This window comes from Typopeltis vanoorti, chromosome 17 (genome assembly GCF_054136105.1).
Source record: "Typopeltis vanoorti isolate ZY-2024b chromosome 17, IOZ_Tvanoo_1.0, whole genome shotgun sequence".
Taxonomy (NCBI): domain Eukaryota; kingdom Metazoa; phylum Arthropoda; class Arachnida; order Uropygi; family Thelyphonidae; genus Typopeltis; species Typopeltis vanoorti.
The window spans coordinates 7,582,610-7,607,273 of NC_143565.1; the positions used below are offsets into that span (position 1 = coordinate 7,582,610).

Genomic DNA, 24,664 nt, shown 5'->3' on the forward strand with positions numbered 1-24,664 from the left:
CCATGAACTGCAGTATAAATATCTTCTATATGCATGTGCACTGCAATTTATTGCTAACATTATTATTACAATTTATTGTAATAATATAATATATTACTAATTTATATCATAAATTAAGAAATTTTTTATATCTTTTTGCTTCTTGAAGGAAAAAGTACACAAAAATGTAAACACTTTACTATAACAGTATAAGTCAACCCACTTACAAAACAACTGTGATATTCCATATTTCTTTTCTATTTTATTTTGTAAAAGAGAAAAGAAATATGCTTACTGGCCAAGATCTTGTAATAGTGACTTGTTTAAAATATATTCAATGTTCAAAATTAAAAATATTCAATGTTCTTGTTTCAGGAAAGTGCAACTAACTATAGTCTACATGAAACTGCCACACAAAACAATGAGCAACCTCATTGCAATTTGCAGTTATGCAACATAGGAACACTGTATCATATTATGTTACATGTCAGTATTGCCTGAATATACTAAAAAGCATCATGTGAATAAGCATTATGCAATTAACTAAACAAATAAGTAACAAAGTGTTTGTGATTTTTACTTTGTATGTAATTAGGCATTATATACGAGGATGGTCTGAAAAGTTCTCGGCCTCAACCATAGATGGCAACACTATCGGCAAGATTTTTTTTTCCAAGTTGGTACATCTGTCATAAACATCCATGTGAAACTGAAACTCATTCTATCAAGTTCTTTGTTCTATACAGATGCCTGAAGCAAAAGTGTTTTCTGTATCCCTTGAAATTGATAAAATTAAGTATCGTGAGGTTATAAAATTCTTTGTAAAAGCAGATTTAATGCCAAAAGAAATTCATTCAAAGTATATAAAAGTTTATGGGCACTCTTCTCCTTCATTTCGAACAATTATGAAATGGGTTTTAAAAGAGGTAAACCGTGAGTAGACATAACTATACATAAAAATATAACGGAAAAACTCACGTAGAAAAATTATTTAATGGTATAATTTTCGCCCATGTGTCACAGGCATCTTCAGTACAATTAGGCACTAATTGTACTGAAAAACCAGTGGATCAATATCCATAAAATGTAAAAATCATTGATCTGCTCGCTCACATTCATATTTCGTGGATACATTTCGATCCACTTGTGTGTTGAAGTTCAGCAAAATTCATTTATAGATTAAAAATCCTTTCATTTGTACCAAAATGAATTAGATATTTTAACCATCTCCAAAAATGAATATTTCATTACAAGTACACTAATTTTCAATATCATTATTCAGTTTATCCCTCAGATAAACATCTTCAGTACAATTAGTGCCTAATTGTACTGAAGATGCCTGTGACACACGGGCGAAAATTATACCATTAAATAATTTTTCTACGTGAGTTTTTCCGTTATATTTTTATGTATAATTATGAAATGGGCTGCCAAGTTTAAACGTGGTGGCCACCAGCCTTGAAGATGATCCACATGAAGGATGTCCAAAAAGTGTAACATAAATCATTGATCAAGTGCCGATATGGTATTGGATGGCCAGCAAGTCCAAGTGCGTGAAATTGCTGAGACTATAGGCATTTCAAAAGAATGTGTAGGATATATTTTGCATGAAGAATTGCAAATGAAAAAGCTTTGCGCAAGATGAGTGCCATGCTTGCTCACAGCAGATCAAAAATGCACTCACATGAAAATCTCTGAACAGTGCTTGGAGCGTTTTAACAAGAATAAAACTGATTTTGTGCATCGGTTTATTACTATGGATGAGACGTGGATTCACTATTACACACCAAAATCCAAACAGCAGTCAAAACAGTGGACGGAAGCTGGTTGTTCAGCGCCAAAGAAGACAAAGTCGATTCCACCAGCAGGAAAGTCCAGGCATCGGTGTTTTGGGATGCCAAAGGCATTTTGTTTATTAATTATCTTGAAAAGCATAAAACAATAACATGGGAATATTATTCCAATCTTTTAACCAGACTAGACGAAAAAATTTGTGAGAAAAGACCTGGTTTGCAGAAGAAAAAAAATCATCTTTCATCAGGACAATGTACCTGCTCACAAAGGTGTTTTGGCAATGGGAAAATTAAGGGATCTGCACTATGAATTGTTGAACATCCCTATTCCCTAGATTTGGCTCCCCTCTGACTTCTATCTCTTCCCAAAACTAAAACTTTCCCTCGCTGATCAGCGTTTTTCTTTGAATCAAGAGGTGATTGCAGCTGTAGAGGGGTATTTTGCAGATCTTACTGAGAACTACTACAGGGATGGGATAATGGTGCTGGAGCATTGCTGGAATAAATGTATTGGTCTTAAGAGAGATTATGTTGAAAAATAAAAATAATTTTGAAATTATAAATTCGTTTTTTCATTGTTAGGCTAAGAATTTTTCAGACCACCCTCGTATGCAGGTGGAAACAAATTATAACTTGCACAAAAATGAAAATTAGTAATTTTTTTTATTATTTGCTATGAAGATCCCAACAAGAGGTAGAAGAACATATAACACATCAGTGCAATGCGTGTGTGTGTGTGGTACATGTTAAGTTTGGGAAATTTATCGACTTTTTTTTTTGAAATGTAAGAAATTGTAGTTTTTTGGAAACAATTCATGAGAAAGTCTGTTCCAGATGATGGAGGTAGATGGAATAAATGAAGAGAAGAAAGTTCAGTGTGCTGCTGCTGCTGTTGTTGTTTTAACAGGTTAACACAATACAAAGAAATGGCTGCCTATTCAATGGAGCTGTCCATGGAAGTACCCGCAGAAAAGAGAGTTGAAACAGTGCATCCGTGAGATAGTGATTGAAGTGAGTCAGTGAGGGACACATCATCCATCAGTTAAATCACTGTCCTATTAGCAAACAAATTTTTAGACATATTTAGGTCATCAATCTGTAAAAATCTCAAAACAATGCATTGTGAGAATGATATCTGCATGTTTGGAGTGCCATTTTTTTCACCCATCCAACCATGTGAGTGGAGAAAAATGCCTAGTTTTTTAGCAGTTAAGAGTTGTTAATGTGATGTGTTTATGCCCAAAGAGGCTGAAGGAAAATGACAGTCCAAGCAGAGATATCTGATCCCGTCAGTATATTACTGAAGGTAAGAGCAGGCAACCTGAGATCCCCTTTTGCAATAGAAAAGGGGAAACTGTATTTTGGCAATGTTGAAGGTGCCTGATTGTCTTTGTTTCATTGAATCAATATGGAGATCAGTGTTTAAGGTACTGGTTGAGATAAATTCAAAGCATGGGATGTGTAAATAGTGCAAGGTTTGTAAATGAGTTGGAAGAATGTAGTGTATCAGTGGCAAAGGGAACAGAATTAGTGGTGATTGAAAGGGATATATTTGGACAGTGGTATTGCAGAAAGTCAAGATTCAGGGATAAGAGGTTGGCATGGTTTTTAAAATTTGGAGAGAATAAATACAGCATATGAATGTTACTGGATGGGGCAAGAAACCTTATGCCAGAGGGGTCAAAAGTAGATGACTCTAAATTTGGATTCTGGAAAGCAATGCCATCGTAGAGGCACAATGCTACTTTGTGGCAAAAAAGAACTGTGTAATGTGTAATTTGGCAAGTAAAGGTAGATGATTGTTGTAACTGCATGGGTTTCTGTACAGAATAAGAGGTCTCTTCTTTTGTTTGTTTTGTCAATTTTGCTGAAATCAGTTTTTTAGGGAGGTTTATTTTAACTATGACACTATTATTATTTGTTATATCTTAATTTTGTTTAGGAAATAGATGAAATGAGAGAGTAAGAAGGGACCTGCAGTCAGAGGAGATACTTTGGACATGATGTCAAAACAGACTCAGCAACCTTCCTGTTATGATGTATCCCTGACAGCACCTCCCACATGCCACTACTCAGACGTGAAAAAATGCTAGCTAAAATCCTTGTAAATTAATGAATGTGATAGGAACTTCAAGTCCTATTTTCTTGACTTCAGTAAGACTAGATAATGAAGATTATTTCTAATAAGCTCAAATATCACATTACAAAAAAAGGAAAACAAGCAATCACAACACAGTTTAATATAAGAAAATTTAAGACTAGCAAAAGAATTACATACTATTATCTCTTCTACAGCACTTCTCAGTTTGGCAAATCCAACATGTTGCTTTCCCATCAAGTGGTCATCAACTCTCTGTTGAGCATCTCCCACAATAAGAAAAGCACCACACACGCCGCACACTTCCATCTGTTTTTCCTGGGCTGCAGCAATTTCCGCAGTCTGCTAAAATAAACACACGTATGGAAAAACCGTAATGACATTTTTAAAGCCATTAATATATTTATATTTAAGAACTGTAAAGCAGCTAAATAAAAATTTTAAAAAGAATGGATATATAATCTCCCACACAATGTTAATTATTATTGCAAAAGCACCTCCATGGAGACCCAAACTATCAGCACAATGTTGAGTTTTTTCCACTCAGTTAAACTATAAATTAAAGATGTCATGAAATTATCCCATCTCCTATCTAGGAGGTTGATTCAGGGTTACTCAGTGAAGATGTGACTCAGGGTTAACTATGGGCATAATGATATGTGGTGAGGACCCTATCACTTCCACATACTGTCATAAGTATTCATGACTGTAAATCCAGGTGTATTCACAGGGTCGGTTTGCCTGTTCTAAATTATATTCTTGGTTTAATCCTTTATCCATGCAATTAAATAAATAAACAAACAAAGTTTGCATGAAGTAACTTCATGACTGGACAACTTGAATATAGAGGCTAATGACTTCACATCACTTGCTTTGGTATCTCATAATGCAAAGCACATATCCTTACAGACGTGTATAATGCTATGTATTATGGGAAGTGTCACTACTCAGACCATTTTCGACCTTTATTGAAGTCACATCAGTGGGAGCCAGACCCAGACGTGATACCAAGGTTGAAGTAATGCAGAATTCATATTTCCATATACAAGTAGCCAAAAGGTGTCACACCTTATACCTTATGTGAAGTCACCGTATGTGAATACATACGAGTTACCCAGTCGTAAAGTTACTTCACGTGCAAACTTTGTTTGCTTACACTTGGATAAAGGATTAAACCAATAATATAATTTTTTTAAAATAATTATACCAGGAATCAGTAATAGAAAAAATTAAAAAATATAAACATAAATGGATGGAACGCATTCAAAGAATGAAAACAGAAAGATTACCCAAGTACAAGCCAATTAGGAAAAAGAAAACCAGAACGTCCTCTTAAAAGATTCAACGATGACTTCTAAGGCCGAAACAGGCTGCTCTAGGCCTAAATCCTTGATAGGCATGATGATGATGCTGATATAATTTCTTGGCACCTTTAATTTATAGTATAACTTTCAACATCTATCTCTAATTGAGAGTATTTTAGCAATAAGGTGAGACACCTTTCTGTCGAGGTTTTATAGATTGGAGGAGTGATCTTAACTTCTTCTTCCTCTTTATAGCACTTTTATCCCGCTTAATTCAGTTTCTGCTATTATTATTATGCAACTGTGGGAAATCCCAAATGGCTTGTTGCACAAAAATTGTCCCGTCTGACATCGAGGGGACAATTTTTGTTACTGTAGAAGCATGTGTTCACAGGGGTCAATTTGCCTGTTCTGGGTGACAAAAAACTCTAGTTTCCAGGTGAAAACACCCCCACATTTCATTGAAATGTGGGGGTGTTTTCATTCACCTTTCATTGAAAGAGACCAGAAGGGAATCGGACCCAGTTCTTTCTGACCAAAGAGCTTCGTCTATACTGACTAAGCTACAGAAGCTCTAGTGATCTCATATTGATACAGGGGGGTGCATATTACTTTGATTTTATATTCGTTAAGTGTTTTTGCAAGTTTTATGGAAACAGAGCCAAGATTAAAATGTGATGAATCCTCTGTTTTCTTCATTAGAAATTTCGCTCATCTCGTGGGTTGAGTAGCATGGAGATGATGTGGTCATTATAGCCATTTTGAAGGAAAGTGGTTTTTTAAATGTTGAACTTCTTTGGCTAGTTCATCTTTCTCAGTGATGAGTTGGCAGGCCCTTACTCCTTGTGTGGAAATAACCAATTTTTGAGGTCTTATAATGACAGGAAGAGGCACATAAATATCTGTCAGCATGTGTAGCTTTTGAAATATACAATTTTAAAATTTACCTGATTCCTTAAGTTAGTAGGTCTAGAAATAGATGTGAACCATCATCAAATTCCTGATATATACTCTCAAGGTGTGTACACGATATGATAGTGTTGGATTCTGATTATGCAGAGATTAGAGTAATTATTATTGCTTCAGAATCCAACATGATCTCCCATCACAAAGGCTAGACTTGTAAATATTATTTAATGTAAACAACTTATTTTACAAATTAATATTCATATAACTACTTTAATTTTGTCTAATATCTAATTATTTAATTAAAGATATGTGTATTAATAATGAAAAGACTGTATTAAATATTATTAAGCTATTTTATTTATTACTATGTTAATATTATAAGAACTTGTATTTGATAATTTAACTGCAGCATTATTTGAAATATAAATATTCTTATTTTGTTCTCATTTGTGTTTGTAATAGTTTAGCTTTAATTTTGTCTAATATCTAATTATTTAATTAAAGATATGTGTATTAATAATGAAAAGACTGTATTAAATATTATTAAGCTATTTTATTTATTACTATGTTAATATTATAAGAACTTGTATTTGATAATTTAACTGCAGCATTATTTGAAATATAAATATTCTTATTTTGTTCTCATTTGTGTTTGTAATAGTTTAGCGTTATGCAATACCTCATCATGAAGGTTGTTTTCTTGATCATAAATTAGTAAATAATAATATTTGGTTAACCGATCAAGTGTTGATCAATTTTATTAATTAACTGAACCAACTAGTTTCGCCACACTTATCTGTTGGCTTCTTCAGGGCACTTACATATAGGTTTAAACACTCTCACAATTATGCGTAACTGCAAACTGACAAGAATAAAAACTGACTAGAATAATTACAAATAACATAGTATCGAACGTGAGTGAAACACATATCGCGTGTACAAGATCAGCTAGCTGTTGCTGAGGAACTTTCTGTAGTTTGTATTAAAGTTCATTTCTTCCGTTTTTAAGGCTCTGATTAGGGTTTTCCATATCTCTGCCAGTATTAGGCCTTGATTTCTGTTAAGGTTCACAGTAGAACGGGCGACTGTGGCTGCTTCTTTGAACATTCTTGAATGGTAATCTTCCACTAAGTAAGGGGAACAGCTTTTGTCCCACTCGATGACATGGTTAGTTGTGGAGAAATGAGATGATAGGCCAGAAATGTCCTGTCTGTTGTTTTTGACATAGCCAATGTGCTCCTTTTGCCTGATTTCGAGGCTTCTCGAAGTCTTTCCGATGTAATTAGAGCCACATGAGCATGGAATATTATAGACTCCAGCATATTTGTAGAAAGGATGGTTGTCTTTTGGAGATCTTAGTAGTTTACGAATAGTATCTATAGGTTGAAATGCTACTCTTATTTTGTGTTGTTTGAGGAGATTGGCGAGCTTGTTGGAGATGCCACTTACATACGGAATTGCAATCGTTTTTATATATTGAATCTCTTCTTGTTCTCTTTGTGGTGGTTCAGAGAAAAGGATTTTATTGACTAGTCTTCTTGGATAGCCGTTCAAGTACAGATTGTTGGAAATAAATTTTAACTCATCTTGAAGGGGCTTGTTGTCCGTTGAGATGCAAATAGCTCTTTTCTTTAACATGTGTATAATGCTGAGGTTATGTGATATGTGGTGAGAGGAGGTAAAATGTAGGTAGCGACCTGTATTGTTATCATATGGAACAATAACAAAGATGACATATATGATTTTCTCAAAAAGATCAACGCTTCCATCATTCTATTAAATTCACTCTGGAACTTGAAAGAGAAAAACAACTTCCGTTTTTAGACATCTTAATCAAAAAACAAACTGATGGCAGTTTAAATCTATCGGTGTACAGAAAACCGACCAGTATAGGTCGCTACCTACATTTTAACTCCTCTCACTACATATCACATAAACTCAGCATTATACACATGTTAAAGAAAAGAGCTATTTGCATCTCAACGGACAACAAGACCCTTCAAGATGAGTTAAAATTTATTTCCAACAATCTGTACTTGAACGGCTATCCAAGAAGACTAGTCAATAAAATCCTTTCAATATATAAAAACGACTGCAATTCCATATGTAAGTGGCATCTCCAACAAGCTCGCCAATCTCCTCAAACAACACAAAATAAGAGTAGCATTTCAGCCTATAGATACTATTCGTAAACTACTAAAATCTTCAAAAGACAACCATCCTTTCTACAAATATGCTGGAGTCTATAATATTTCATGCACATGTGGCTCTAATTACATCGGACAGACTTCGAGAAGCCTCAATATCAGGCAAAAGGAGCACATTGGCTATGTCAAAAACAACAGACAGGACATTTCTGGCCTATCGTCTCATTTCTCCACAACTAACCATGTCATCAAGTGGGACAAAAGCTGTTCTCCTTACTTAGTGGAAGATTACCATTCAAGAATGTTCAAAGAAGCAGCCACAGTCGCCTGTTCTACTGTGAACCTTAACAGAAATCAAGGCCTAATACCGGCAGAGATATGGAAAACCCTAATCAGAGCCTTAAAACGGAAGAAATGAACTTTAATACAAACTACAGAAGGTTCCTCAGCAACAGCTAGCTGATCTTGTACACACGATACTTGTTTCACTCACGTTCGATACTATTTTATTTGTAATTATTCTAGTCAGTTTTTATTCTTGTCAGTTTGCAGTTACGCATAATTGTGAGAGTGTTTAAACCTATATGTAAGTGCCCTGAAGAAGCCAACAGATAAGTGTGGCGAAACTAGTTGGTTCAGTTAATTAATAAAATTGATCAACACTTGATCGGTTAACCAAATATTATTTACTATGCAATACCTCAATTTTATATATTTTGTTTTGTTGTCATGGAAACATACGTTAGATAGTGAGCACGTTTTGGAACACCACATGAGAAGATTTATTGAAAAGAGTTTTAGAAAGAAATCACGTGAACAATTTAGGCGAGAACAACGGATATAAAAAGTGAGGAACGCTGGAAAAGGGGAGCATTAGATATTTATAAGAGAGATCGGTATTAGGTTGGAATTGGAGCATTCGGGGAATCATAGTGCGATAATAGAGAGTCGGCAAGTCACTCAAGCAGCTAATAATCTACTAGTCGGGAGGCAGTTAGCTAATAAGCTGTAGAATAACAATTATAGCTATGGAAGACAGCTGAGTGACTACTATATAGACTAGCGATATTTGAGCTGAGATTCAATTTCAGGGCCGACATTTCAGGGACATACAGAACCTTGAAGCAAAGCACAGAGTTATTAGCGAATAGTAGAGGCTGTAAAGTTGAGGTTTACCGTTAGCTGTGCTTAGAAATATATTGCCTAAGGAATTAAATGAATGACGGAAGAGTGAACAACTGTGCATATAAAACCTCAAGTTAAGGAATTATTGTGTATTGCCTTAATTCATAAGTGATCAGTAGTATTTCATGCAAGAACGTTTGTTTATGTGTATAGTAACCGACGATTAATTCAGTTATTGCTTAAATGTATTAAATGAATGTCGTTAATTGATTAAAGTGTATACAGTTACAAAATGTGTTCGCACATAAGTATATGAAGAAGGAAAATTGTCGGTAAGAATATTCCAACCATTAATATTCCTATGCAGAGATATGAGTGTGTTTCTTCCCAGAATATCCCTATACTAACAGTAACTGTTGCGGAGGTTAGCTGAAGCGTAGATTTAAAAGTGTAAGCTTGTGATAAAGCATTGCCACCAATAAATTGTATTTGAAACTTAAAAACACTATGAGATGTTAATGTGAATGATCACTAAGGAATTTTATGACATTAAGCTTTATTAAGTGAACTGTGTGAAGACTGTATTTCAGATAACTGACCAATGCCCGAGTTTGTATGACTATTACCAGAAGAGCTGGTAATACAGTGCGTTTGTAATACTACTAATGCGTTTGTAATATCTTAATCAGTGGTTTTGAACTTATGTGTATAATTTGCGATTCTAAATTAAATGTTTGTTTTTGTTAATCAAAAGTTGTATTTTGCCTGAATCTCTTTTACTGAACCATTCATAAAATATTCGAACCAAAGCGGGTAAATTAAGAAAGTTAAATATTCTCGGCCAGTATTTATAATAACAACATATAAAGGAAGGGTAGTTGAGAGTTGGTTTATATTCAATTCTTGAACTAATTCAGATATAAAGTGGTGCAGTCTTAAAATATAAATTTCTTTATATTTGAATTAGAAATCAACTTACTACTTATCAATTAGTTAAGAACATCGTAATAGTAATCATGTCGGATCCAAAGTAAGGATTGACAAGAAGTAGGATCCAACAATAGTACTACATGAAAAATTTACATCATTACTAACTTCATATCTACAAATTTCCTCCAAATCAGTCTGTAAAATGTCAAGACTCCAATATTATCAGGTGTTATATTTCTAAGGCACTTTTTACCATATCAATCCACCTTTAACTTAGTATTCCTCTAGGTCTTTTTCCTGCAACCTGGCAGAGAACACTTGTTTTGCTAATCTTTCCTCTCCCATTCTGTTCAAGTGACCATACCACCAAAAGCCCATAAGATTAGCTCTGCTAATGCATTTCTGAAGTACCCATATAGTATATATGGGTACCCATAGTACCCATATATATTTATATATGGGTACCATATATATACGGTACCCATATATATATATGGGTACCGTATATATATGTACCGTATATATACCGTACCACATATATATATGGTACCCATATATATATGGGTACCATACATTTTATATATGGGTACCCATAGTACCCATATATAAAAAGGGAAATAAAACTGAATGTGAGAATTACAGAGGTATTTCCCTACTGAGTGTTCCTGGCAAGATGTATGCAAGTATACTTGAGAAACGGTTGAGAAGAATTGTGGAAGAAAAGCTTGGTGAAGAACAAGCTGGATTCAGGCCAAATAGAGGCTGTCAGGATCAGATCTTCACTTTACGACAAATAGTCGAGAAAGCATGGGAATATAACAAAGATCTGTATTTAAGTTTTGTCGATTTGGAAAAGGCATATGACAAGGTGCCAAGAGAGAAGCTATTCAATACGCTGCAGTTATATGGTGTCAATGGGGCATTATATCAAGCAATACTTAGTCTTTATTTGAGTTGTGAGTCAGCAGTTAGAATTGAAGGAAGTACAGGAAGATGGTTTAATGTTAAATCTGGTGTGAGACAAGGATGTACATTATCCCCTCTGTTATTCATTATCTATATGGATCACATTATGAAGGAATGTGGTATTAAACCTGATATCAAAATTGGAGATGTTAATGTCAGCTCTTTGCTTTATGCGGATGATGTTATACTTCTAAATAAATCCGCTACAAGTCTGCAAGATTCTCTGACTAAATTGAATAGCTGTTGTAATAGATATGGTATGAAGGTCAGCAATAAAAAGACAAAGACAATGAAAATAGGCAGAATCATTGAAAATGTCAACTGTGTTGTGAATGGAGAACCTGTGGAACAAGTAAAACATTTCAGCTACTTAGGCACAATTTTTACTGAAGATGGTAAACTAAATATAGAAATAGACAACAGAATCAGCAAAGCTGGTATGGTGGGAAGTCAATTGAATAAATTCATATGGAATAAGAAAGAAATTAGTCGGAACACTAAATTAGCTGTATACAAGACTGTGTTCAAACCAATTTTAACTTATGGATCTGAGAGCTGGGTCAGAAGTAAAACACTTGACCAAAGACTAGAGACCGCAGATATGAGAGTCCTGAGAAAGATTAGAGGCGTGAACAGATGGCATCAATGGCAATATCATATTAAAAATGAGGATATTAGGAAAGAACTTGACATTGTCAGCATCCAGGAATGCGTTAGCAGAGCTAATCTCAGATGGTATGGTCACTTAAATAGAATGGGAGAGGAAAGATTAGCAAAACAAGTATTCTCTGCCAGGTTGGCAGGAAAACGACCCAGAGGAAGACCAAGATATAGGTGGATTGATACGGTACAAAGTGCCTTAGACGATAGAAATATAAGATCTGATAATGTTGGAGTCTTGACAAGTAACAGACTGATTTGGAGGAAAATTGTAGATTGGAAGTTAGTAATGATGTAATTTTTTCATGTAGTACTGTCATATCCTGTACACCCCTTGAGGGTACATGGCAGGAATTTGATGATGATGATGATGATGATGCATTTCTGAATGCCTGACAATGTCAAGTTCTTTCCTAATAACATCATTTTTAATATGATATTGCCATTGATGACATCTGTTCATGTCTCTAATCTTTCTCAGGACTCTCATATCTGCGGTCTCTAGTCTTTGGTCAAGTATTTTACTTCTGACTCAGCTCTCAGATCCGTAAGTTAAAATTGGCTTGAATGCTGTCTTGTATGCAGCTAATTTAGTGTTTTGGCTAATTTCTCTCTTATTCCATATAAATTTATTCAAATGACTTCCTACCATACTAGCTTTGTTGATTCTGTTGTCTATTTCCATATTTAATTTACCATCTTCACTAAAAGTCATGCCTAAGTAGCTGAAATGTTTCACTTGTTTTATAGGTTCTAAAGGAAGTGAACCATTAGATTCTAATTCATAGGTGAATTTTATGTTAGTGTTGAGGATTCAGGTACTCGTGAAAAAGCAGAAGAGAAGGTACACAGTCCATAGTTCCGGTCTAAAAATATATCATCGATGTACCTTTTCCATAATTTTGATTTACTATGGTATTCTTCTAGGAACATATTTTCCATATAAAGATTTGCTAAAACTGGCAAAAGCCCATAAAGTTTGTCATCTTGATGTGGACACTCCATTATGGATCATGACCTACTAGAATTAGAATTGCAACAATAACCTTTTGAAAACAACTTATGAGTTTAACAGAGAAACCAAACTATCTTTCAAATTTCTTCATCCTCTAGTAGAAAGGATTGATTCTCAGGCATACCTTCTTGCCAAACAGCTAGCAAACTACTAAAGGGCTTAACAGAACAACAACCATCCTTTGTTAAAAACTTCAAGCATCGGCAATATTATCGTTGATGGATATGACATTTAGCAAGCATTTATATAGTTAATCTGTACCAATCTTCCTACTGATGACCTACTTGCACTGTTACAAGTTAAATTCTCTGAGAAGGTTATGGCTCTCCTCAAACACGCTGCATTTCATCTCGATATTTCAAATATTATTATTATTCAGGCTTCTATGGAGTCAAAAGAGACTCATCGTGGGAGGTCCTTCCTAGGAAACACAAAGTCTATCAAACCACTTCTTGAACTCATTGACCAGTTCTTGCTCTCACCACTCTATCAGGCAATGCATTCCAGATTCAACCACCCTCCATGCAAAGAAACCACTCCTCACCCTCTTGCTCACAGCTACCTTTTGCAACTTCCAGGGATGGCTCCTTGTCATCATTCCTTCCCATTGTTCCATGAAGCACAAGAATTCCCCAGTCAACCCTGTAACTACCTCTCAACAGTTTAAAAGTCTCAATCTCCTTCTATCTAGCAAACTCTGCAGTTCACATTCCCTCAGCTGATCCTCATAACTAACATTGTACAGTTCTGAAACCATCTTTGTTATCTGCCTCTGTACCCTTTCCACAATTACTTTATCCCCTTCAAATCATGGGGACCAAATGTCAGAGTCTTATACAATGGAATGATAACTCTTTTATCTCTGCAAGTCAGCGTACTTCTCAGTATTGCAGCAATCCTCTGGCTTACTTTCACCACCTTTGCAATATGTTCCCTGAATTTCAGTTTTCTATCAATCATCACCCATAGATCTTGTCACCCCTACTTCCTCTAGTACAGCTCCTCCAATTGTTGTATCCCAAACTTCAAAACTTTGTAAAGTTTTGAAGTTTGGGACATTAAACCAACATCCCATTGATTTGCCCATCTGTCTAGTTTATTCAAATCCTCTTGGAGGGCTGCCACATCTAAGCTAGTACTAATAACCCTTCCCAGCTTCACATCATCTGCAAACAACTGAATATTCCCCTGCAATCCACTGACAATGTCATTGATATAAAGGTTAAACAATACAGGTCCCACTTGTAACCTTCTGCCTCTTTGATATTGCCCCACCATACACAACTCTCTGATACCTATCAGGCAACCAATCCTGAACCCAGTTGACTAACCCAACATCTAAATCCATGTGCTACAACTTAAATATCAGCTTATCATGTAGCACTCTGTCAAATGCCTTTGCAAAATCCAAAAAAATGGCAGTATATGCCTTTCCCTCTTTAACTGCTCTTGTCACTTTATCATAAAAGGCAATCATATTACTAAAGCAAGAGCGCCCCTTAACAAACCGATGTTGATTCTCACAGATAACATTACCCTCATCTGTCCAACGTTGTATATGGTCCCTCACTAATTTCTCCAAGTTCTTAACAACTACTGATGACACACAAACTGGTCTATAATTATACACTTCCAGTCTGATACCATCCTTATGCAATGGCACTATATTACCTGCCTTCCATTCCTTGGGTACCTTTCCTGTAGCCAGACTTTCATTGAAAAGCCAGTTCAACGGAGCTGTCAGTTCTTTAGCACATCCTCTCAAAACCCATGGTGAAATACCATCCATTTTTATCCCACAATGTCATTCTTCCACAATCATTTCTCCTCGTACTGGCTACATAACTAAAAGATTTCCTAAGATTATCTTTGGATCTTAGTGCCAATCTCTTCTCATATTCCAGTTTCACCTTCCTTACCATAACAAAAATAGAATATACAAACAGAACAGTGGTCTAGCCATTGAAGCCCTCCTTCACCAGTTTTAGCAAATTTTTATATGGAAACATTCAAAAACAAGGTCCTAGAAAAATACCATCATAACTAAAATTATGGATAAGGTATGTTGATTATATTATTCTTAGCCTTGAACCATGGACTACATACCTTCAGTTTTGCTTTTTCATGAATCATTAACACCCTAACAAAATTAACTTATGAATTAGAATCTAATTCACTCCCATTTCTAGACTTTCTACTAACTGAGGAATTGGGTAAATTAAAAGTTTCTATATTTTGAAAGCCTACACATACTGACAAATATCTATGTCCCTGTCATTATAGACCTCAAAAATTGGATATTTCCACACAAGAAGCAAGAGTCCACCAACTCTTCACTGACATGGATGAACTAGCCAAAGAACTTCAACATTTAAAAAACAATTTCCTTCAAATGGGCTATAATGACCACATCATCTCCATGCTACTCAACCCACGAGATGAGCGAAATTTCTAATGAAGAAAACAGATGATTCATCACGTTTTAATACATCAGCTGTATTTCCATAAAACTAGCAAAAATACTTAAGGAATATAAAATCAAAGTAGTATTTATCTCCTTTATCAAGACTCCAATCCATAAAACCTCAACATAGCCCACTTTCAATATCCAGGTGTTTATTGGCTATGGTATGATTGCTGGGCACCTTACTATGGACAGACAGAAAAATCAATTGTCCAACACACTGAATAACATAGGAATGAAGTCTCATCTGACATGCAAGATGCTTTGCAAATGAGACATCAAGTTTTATTTTATGGGATAAATCAGAAGTACTACACCATTGCTGCAATACAATGGAGAGAAAATCTGGGAACCTTTGGAAATAGCATAAGATCCTAAACATCAAAATATTAACCCAAGCATCAACTTGTCTGAGTACATTCTAGCCTTCATTAGCCAAACATGTGCATGCGAAGGCATAAACATGCACAACATTCTGAACAATTAGAAATAATTTTAAAATAACATCAGTCTCGTCTACAACTGCATAACAGTTGTCACCTTTGTTAGGTCTTACTGTTTTTTGTCTACTAGTTTGTATGTTTACATCTGAAGAAATCCTGTGCAATTAGGATGAAACGTCGCGTTGTCCATCATAATAATAAAATACAGATTTTATTCTGTTAATAAAATGTTATTTTATTCCAGTGTTCTGGAATAAGATAACATTTATTCCAGAACTCTGCCTAATAAACTGGCAAAGTCCACACACAACCTACATTTATTCCTGGAACGGCCCTAACCCATTCAAGGACTGGTTAACCAAAGTTTGTTTGAGAGTCCGATAATTGAAGATCGCTGTATTTTCCACACAATTTAGTGGAAGTTAAATAGTGAAAGATACAGATATCACATTTGATATAATTTTTCAGGAAGATTTACTGGGATGCTATCCTGAGCAGAGGAAAAGAATAAGTCCAACAAAATTAAATGACATCAATGAAAGGTTTCTTCGTACAGATTTCAAAAATGTTGCATCCATAGAAAGTAACTGTACAGTGCAAGATGGCTAATGAAGTAGTTGTATATAAACTTAATAATCACTGAGTTATTACTTGGTGTTTTCCATCTGTAGTAAAGTAGGTACCTAAATATTTGTATTCTGTTGTATGTAAATCTGGAGCTAATTTGCTTCACTTATATCAATTAAATAAATTAATGCCAATCAACTGAATGTCCTATTTAGGAAAATTATAGTGAAGACAACATTTATTTCTTTGTTTCAGATAATCTCCTAAATAATAAAGAGTCTGACAGTCCTTCAGGTTTGAAAATGGAATACTGTACTTCACTTGCTCATGCATAAACTTTCACAGGCAATGTAGGTTACACAGCTTCTTCTTCATGTAGCTTGCTCAATGCGAGGGTCCAGCACAATGTGCTTCCAGTCCTCTATGTTGGCAGCTCTTTTGTTTGTAGTCACATGATCTTATATCATCAACCATGTCCTTTGTTACCTCTTGATCCTCTTCCCATAATCTTTACTTCTAAAGCTGTTAGTGTCCTGTCCTGCTAATCCCCTCTATACATGTCCTGCCAGTTTCATCTTTCTCTGGATCACTTCCTGCAATAAAGATTTGTGTTTTCATTCTCTGTAGTATCTCTGCATATGTCACATGCTCTGTCCATAAGATTTTCAGGATTCTTCTTTAGAACTACATTTTAAAGGATACTATCTGTTGTCTTACTCTTCTTGAATACCTAGGTCTCACTTCCATATGTGAAAACTGGCCAAACTAGCATTCTCTTCTTTGTCTCTATACCAACAGAACTTCTGAGCAGATCTTTATTTTTCCAGAAGGAATCTTGAGCTATGGCAGTTCTTATTTTTATTTCTTTATCTTATGGATATTATTTCTGGGAAAACTCCCATGTTACTCCTCTTAACAAACTATTATATTTACAGCTATTTGCCTGCTTCTGTTTAGGAGTGCCCCAGTTTAAATGCCATTTGCTCTTTTCTCACGGATTCTTAGGGCATTGTAGATGTATATTTATCAATAAACATATGTTGCATAGAGGACAAGAAATTTGCACATACCTTTTTCTGGGTGTTGTGGCTCTTCTTCTTTTGCATTGTCCAAACTACTGTGTGTGGGGGGAGGGGTTCGCAAGTGGGAGAATTGAAATAAATGGAAAAAAACCTGGGTTTTTTGAATAACATATATATTATAAAGGATGGCAGAGTGTTTTTTATATGAGGTGGGAAAGGGTGAAAGGGGTTGAAAACAGCAACTGATTTTTAGAGGGGGTTGACGGGATGCGGTCTGTTTTGACTATGTTTGGTTGTCGTCTGAACACATGGAGGAAGTGGATGCTATGTCAGGTGGGGTAGGTGCTTCTGCTTTTGAAGTGTTTGCATTATCGTCTATTGGTCGGGGTTGTGACCTCAATTTTATGTTGTGTAGCTTCCAAACCTTGGAAATTATGTAGGGCCTGTGTACGTTGATAGAGTTCGCGTCACACTTTATGGCTATTGTTTCTGATATTCTAAGCATTGTTTCATTGTCATGTCTGTCTACTATGATGGCCTTGTCGATCTGCAGGGTATATTTTTGTTCAAGGGTGTGGACAGCTATATCCGTTTTTCCTGTGCTTTGTATTCGATTTTTTTTTTGATGTTGCGTTTCTTAGTATTTAAATGTTCTGGAATAGGGATGTTACAATCGCAGAAGTGTTCTTGTAGTCTTGCCCATAAAGTCCTGATGGTGGAACCTGTGTAGGTGATATCACAGTCTTTCTGGCATGGAAATTTACAGACCATGTTGTGGTGTTCAAATATTTCTTTTTGTGTCTGAGATTTAGTAGGTTTTAGGAGATTTGCCAATTTTTGGTTTGTGGTGAATACCAGTTTGTAGTCAGTATATTTGAAGATGTATTTGTAGGCTTTGTATGTGTTTTGGGTGTATGGTAGTTTGATAATTTTTTGTGTAGGGAAGTTTATTTTGGTACTTGGGTTGTTTTGGCGGTTTTTGGCAGTCTTGTTTGCGTAATTTATTAGTTGTGTAGGATAGTTGCAATTTTCGAAGATCTGTGTTAGTTTTTTTATTTCTGCGTTTAGATTACTCTGATTGGTTGAAAATTTGTACGCATTTATGAATTGTGATAAGATGACCGATTTTTAACGGAACATGGATGGTACGAGTGGAAATGGAGGTAGTTTACGATATGTGAGGGTTTGTGGTATACTTTCGTGGCTATTTTGTTGTATGTTCTGGTTAGTGTCAAGTTTAAGAAATTGATGGATTTGTTCTGTTCGGTTTCTATGGTGAATTTTAGTCTGTTGCTGTAACTGTTTAGGGACGCTTTTAAGGTGGTGATGTGTGTGTAGGATTTCCAATGCACAGAATATCGTCCACATACATGCCATTAAATGTGATGCCATGGGGGAGGGAAGGGTGGAGTAGGAGTGATTCTATGTGTGCTAGGAATAATTCCGCTAGTTGTCCGCTGATGTTTTGGCCCATGGGGAGTCCGAAGATTTGAATGTACATGTTGTTGTTGAACCTGAAGAAGTTTGCCGAGATTATTAGTTTTATTAGGTTAATAATGTCATTGGGCGTTAGTTTAGTACGAGAGTGTAGGGTGTGGTCTTCTGTGAGTAGCGTGTGTACAATGTCTAAAGTTCTGGGGACATCCACGTTGGTGTATAAAGAGGCTGCATCCAATGAAGTGAGGATGTCTTCTTGGGATAGGGTTAGGTTTTTTATTTTCTTGAAAAAGTCGTCCAAGTTTTTTATCATGAAGTTAGATGCTGTAATTAATGGTTTGAGAAGTTTCGCTACGAATTTCAATAAAGGAGCTGCAGTGGTGTTTTTGTAGGCAACTATTGGCCTCATCGGGTACCCGTCTTTGTGGGTTTTTTTTTTATTTGTCTGAACATATGAGTGGTGTGGGGGGGTTGTGTTTTTCATTGTGGTTTTGTCTATTTTGTCTTCATTTCTTAGGGTGTGTAGGGTACTGTTGATTTGTTTAATGAAGTCAGGAGATGGGGTCAGTTTAGATTTTTTTTGGTAGGTGTGTTGGTCAGTTAAGATAGCTGTTATTTTGTTGTGGTAATCGGTTAGGTTGCGATGACTACTGTATCCCCTTTGTCAGCTTTATTGATAATAATGTTCGGGTTCCTTTTTAGGGATAATAGAGCTTTTTGTAAGTTGGGGGCGATAACACAAACACTTCAAAAGCACCTACCCGACCTAACATAGCATCCACTTCCTCCATGTGTTCAGACGACAACCAAGAATAGTCTAAACGGACCGCACCCCTTCAATCCCCCCCCTAAAAATCAGTTGCTGTTTTCAACCCCTTTCGCCCTTTCCCACCTCATATAAAAAACGCTCCACCATCCTTTATAATATATATGTATATATATGTTATTCGACCGCGTGGTTAGCCTAGTGGCTTTGCGCTTCGCAACCATATGACTGGGAAAGGAGTGTCCCAAGTTCGATTCCCGTTGTAGACGTGAGGAATTTGAGGATCTTCCTCAGGCATAGCCAAGTTAGCCGGTCTTGGGCGCGGTCAGTAGGGTTTTTTCCGCCAGTTTATCTGGCGTTTTTCATCCCGCAAACAGGCAAACCGGCCCCGTGAACATACACCCCTACAGTCAAAAATATATCTCCCCCAGCGGCAGACCAGGCGACAGGTCGGTTGGGAGTAGTACTAACAAGTAGTCGCATCTAAGTAACACGCGGACCCTGCATATGAAGCGGGAATAACGCGAAGAAGAAGAAGAATATATGTTATTCAAAAAACCCGGGTTTTTTTCCATTTGTTATTTCAATTCTCCCACTTGCCACCCCCCACCACACACATACAGTAGTTTGGACAACGCGAAAGAAGAAAAGCCACAACACCCAGAAAAAGGTATGTGCAAATTTCTTGTCCTCTATGCAACATATATTTATTGATAAATATACATCTACAATGCCTTAAGAATCCATGAGAAAAGAGCCAATGGCATTTAAACTGGGGCACTCCTAAACAGAAGCAGGCAAATAGCTGTAAATATAATAATTTCTTTATCTTGTTTTCCATCTGCAGTAAAGTAGGTACCTAAATATTTGTATTCTGTTGTATGCTCAATTTTTATATTGTTTATGACTTGGATCTATTTTCTTTTGAGATTCTCATAAAGTTGGTCTTTTTTGCATTCAAATGTAGGTTAAAATCTTTACCTTCTTCAATTAGTAGATGCAGCAATTTCATTAATTTCTGTTTTCTGCAATTAGAATGGTGTCATCAGCATATCTAAGATTGTTTTATTTTATACCATTGATGTTGATTCCTATATTTTGTTTTTCAATCTTTTTCATCACTGTAAAATATTAAACAGATTTGGTGAAAGGATACAGCCATGTCTAACTCCTCTTTTATTTTCACTTCAGAAGTCTTAGAGTTAAACAGCTGCATTTTCTGCTTGGAATAAATAATTTCTTATAAGTTTATGTACATGATCATCTTTAAAGTCTAATTTTTATAGAATATTAAACAGTTTATTGTGTTTTACTTGATTTAAGGCTTTCTTGACAGTCTATGAAGCATATGTATATGTTCCTGTTCCTTTCAAGTGATCTTTCCAGTAATCTTTTTAGTTCCAGAATAGCATTAATGGTTCCCATTCCTCGTCAGAAGCCCTTCTGTTGTTCACTTAGTTCACCAGTTAAGGCTCTTTCACTTTCTTTGTTAACAGTAGTTAAAATGATTTAACATGCATGAGAGATTAGGCTCACAGTTCTATAATCCCCTCAATTCTGGACATTATTTTTCTTTGGAATGGGTATGCAGAGCAATGTTGTAAAAGATTCAGGTAATTCCATTGTTTTATAGATGGGCTGAATGGTGTTCACTAAGTAGGTGTTATCGTAACCAGTCAAAGCTTTCAACAGTAATGCAGGGATTTTATCACACCCAGGGGATTTATTATTAGGAAGATTCTTGATTATGTGTTGTATCTCATTTCTTGTAGGTAGAGTGGTATCTGTTGCTGCACATAACCTAAGGTGTCATAAATCGTCACTCATGTTCTCATCATCATCATCATAGAGATTTGGTAAATATTCCACCCATCTCTCATTTATCTTTTCATTATCAACGATTATGTTTCCCTCTTTGTCCTTGATTAGATTGTGTTTGTTTTGCTTTTCCATCATTAGATTGTGTTTGTTTTGCTTTTCCATTAAGTTATTTCACTTTCAGGAACAGCATTCCTGAAAGTGAAAGGTTCTGTTCTTTTTTTTTTTCTTCTAACACTTCTATCTCGGTGCATTGGTTATTTATTCATTCTTCTTTCAATCTCCTGCATAATTGTTTGATTCTCTAATCCACTGTTTTATATCTTAATCTTTCTTCTTCATTTGCTCTTATTTTCCATGTTCTTCTTTCATCGATAAGGTCAATTACTTCTTGTGTTATCCATGGTTTTTCTTTCTTTCATGTTTACTGATATGGTTCTTAGCAGAAGTTATGATAGCTGTTTGTAGTTTGTTCCATTAGGAAGGTTCCCTTTCATTTTGTAACTGTGCAGCCAGTAGTTCTGAAACATTTTCATTCAATTTTCATTTTACTGTTGCAATTTGAAGCATCTGTAATTTTCCATTTATGTGTAACTGATTTTTATATCTTCCATCAGGACTTTCCCAGGTCTATCTTGCTGTTGGTTTTTGTTCAAAATAAGTGTTAGTTATGATGGGACTGTTTCTTTTCGAAATCAACTAATTTTTGTTCTCTCTCATTCCGAATTCCAACTCCAAATGGTTCCACATGTGTAGATGTTCTCTCTGATCCTACTTTTGCATTTCCAGTTGCCCATAGCACAAATAACTATTTTTCTTGCCTCCAGCTACCTTTATATACCACTCTATTTCATCATACACATTATCAGCACCTACCTCTTCATTCTGTTCTGTAGGAGCATATCTGAATGATAAGCATGTCTCTGGGCTTGCTTGTCATTCACTAGAATTGCTATTACTCTGATTTTTTTAATTACATAAGTGAACTTGTTACTAATTTTCTTCTCCACAATGAATGCTAAATCTCTCCTTGATATTTCTACACCTGAAGAATATAATTTATGTCTTATCATTTGGAAGTTTCAACTCAAAGTTGGACGAACCCTTCCAAAAGGTTTCAATATACCAATATAAATATATTCAGTCTCTCCATTTCTGTCATCACAGCCAATTTTCCAGATTTATTCAAACCACTTATATTCCAAGTAGCAATCTTCAAACAATTTCTGTGTTGAGCTCCTTAATAGGAGTCACTGAATGACGATGCTGCAGGGCATGCTACATCACACTAAACACCACTGTTCTGGGTGCATTGAGATTATTTCTCTTCTGCTGAGACATGATGCTTTACACAGCGGCAGTTTTTATAATGGGCCACCAGAACCATCCAACCCCCAATATGAATGGTGGACCGCAGCTGCCATTAGTTAGGGGGTCCCTTGGACCTAGCCAGAAGACTTACAAAATAGTGCCACTGAGGGGGGGGGGGGGGGAGATGCCCCGATGTGCCATGACAGCCCAGCAACAGTTACATAGCTAGTATACTAATAAATAAGTTTCATTATAACAGTAACAAATATAATAATAAAAAAGTTTCATTTTACTAATTACTTCAATAATTTGTTACTAATTACTAATTCTTTCCAAAAAACTATGATCTCTCTTATTCAGTATTAAGGTAAAATATATGAGCATGAATTTTAATCTTCAGAAAATAAAGTTTCACTAATAATGTTTATAAAGATCATGTATACAAGTCAAACACAGTAAATGTCACGTATGATATGCATACCTGTAACCAGTGATTCGACTCTGTAGCCTTCTGAAGTGCTTCCTTATCTTCTTTCAATTTTTCACAAAGTTTCATAATACCCTGAGCCTCTTCAACTTTTCCTTCACATCCGAGACGCTCCACCTAATTTTAAAAATTTTACATTATGAAGCCTTTCTGTGTAATGACTCAAATCTCTGACAAGTAAGCAGGACACCATATACTGCATATGCAGAATCATTTCTTAATGTTAATTATCTGATTATTTGTTTCTACATCAGAAAAATAAAATAAAAAAATTGGCCAGCATATTCACAGTAAAACATTAAATTTATTAACATCAACTAGTTCTGTAGACTGGATCTGCTTCCAGGAACAGTGATTACAAAAAAAACTTAAAAGATTAAATAACAATGTTGTAAACATTCTTCAGCCGGATGATATACTGCCTATCTCTGCAAAATTTAATTATCTTATAAGAGCGGAAATAAGATGGTTCACCCCTCCTTGCACATGCTACTGAGTGGATAGATAAATTAATCACTTCTGAAGTTTCCTTGAACATACAAAATAATTTCTTGCTGTTAATTATCTGATTATTTGTTTCTACAACAGAAGAATAAAATAAAAAAACATTTGCAACTAAGAGCCTGGTGTAGCCCAGTGGAATTTGCACACCACGGCACTTGGCTGCAAGAAGGAAGACTTGGTTTCAAATCTAGTTGGGGACTAGATGAAATGTTTCTAAGCCTTTTTTAGACCAGTTTCTAAGTTAGTCAATCTTGAGCATCAGTGGCAAACTGCTACATTAGGTGTATAGAGATCGACAGTTTCTACAGTTATGTCAGCATACACAAATCATGGCAAGAGAGAATCAAAGAAATAGTGAGCAAAAATCAAAAATGACAAAGAGATCATCAGACACAGAGAAGGATTGTTGTGAAAAATCACAGAACTACTGCTACATAAGTAATAGAACATGCTTCCACAAAAAACTGTCCAACGTGAGCTTCATAAATCTGGTATTCACAGTAGAGCTGCAACTGTTAAACCTCTGATCACTGAAAAGAATGCTCAGATGTGTAAACAATGGTATCACAAATGTAAAGCCTGGACAAAACACTGAAAACGTGTGATATGGTTTGACCTTCGTACTGTTTCCCACATCAGGACAAGCTTACGTTCGGAGAACATCCAAAGAAGCCTACAATTCAGAATGTATGGTTACAACAGTAAAGCACAGAAGCAGTTCTGTGATGGTCTGAGCAGCAATATCATGGTATTCTGTTGGTCTCATTACTCTTCACACAGATTACTGCAAGTGATTATTTCATGATTTTGGGTAATCAAACGCATCTAACAATCCAACATTATTTCCAAACAACAATGCTTACCCCCCACCACCAGCCACACACATACATTCATACAGCTTTAACTGTACAGCCTTAGT

General features: G+C 35.6%; 1 protein-coding gene across 1 annotated transcript in view; it reads right to left on the reverse strand.

Annotated features, from left to right (window-relative positions):
* LOC150097117 (luc7-like protein 3) overlaps positions 1-24,664 on the reverse strand; it is a 202,468-nt gene that overhangs the window by 86,712 nt on the left and 91,092 nt on the right. The window contains 2 exon segments of the mRNA XM_090407037.1: positions 4,051-4,215; positions 23,236-23,358. Coding sequence (XP_090263163.1) covers positions 4,051-4,215; positions 23,236-23,358 — 288 coding nt within the window.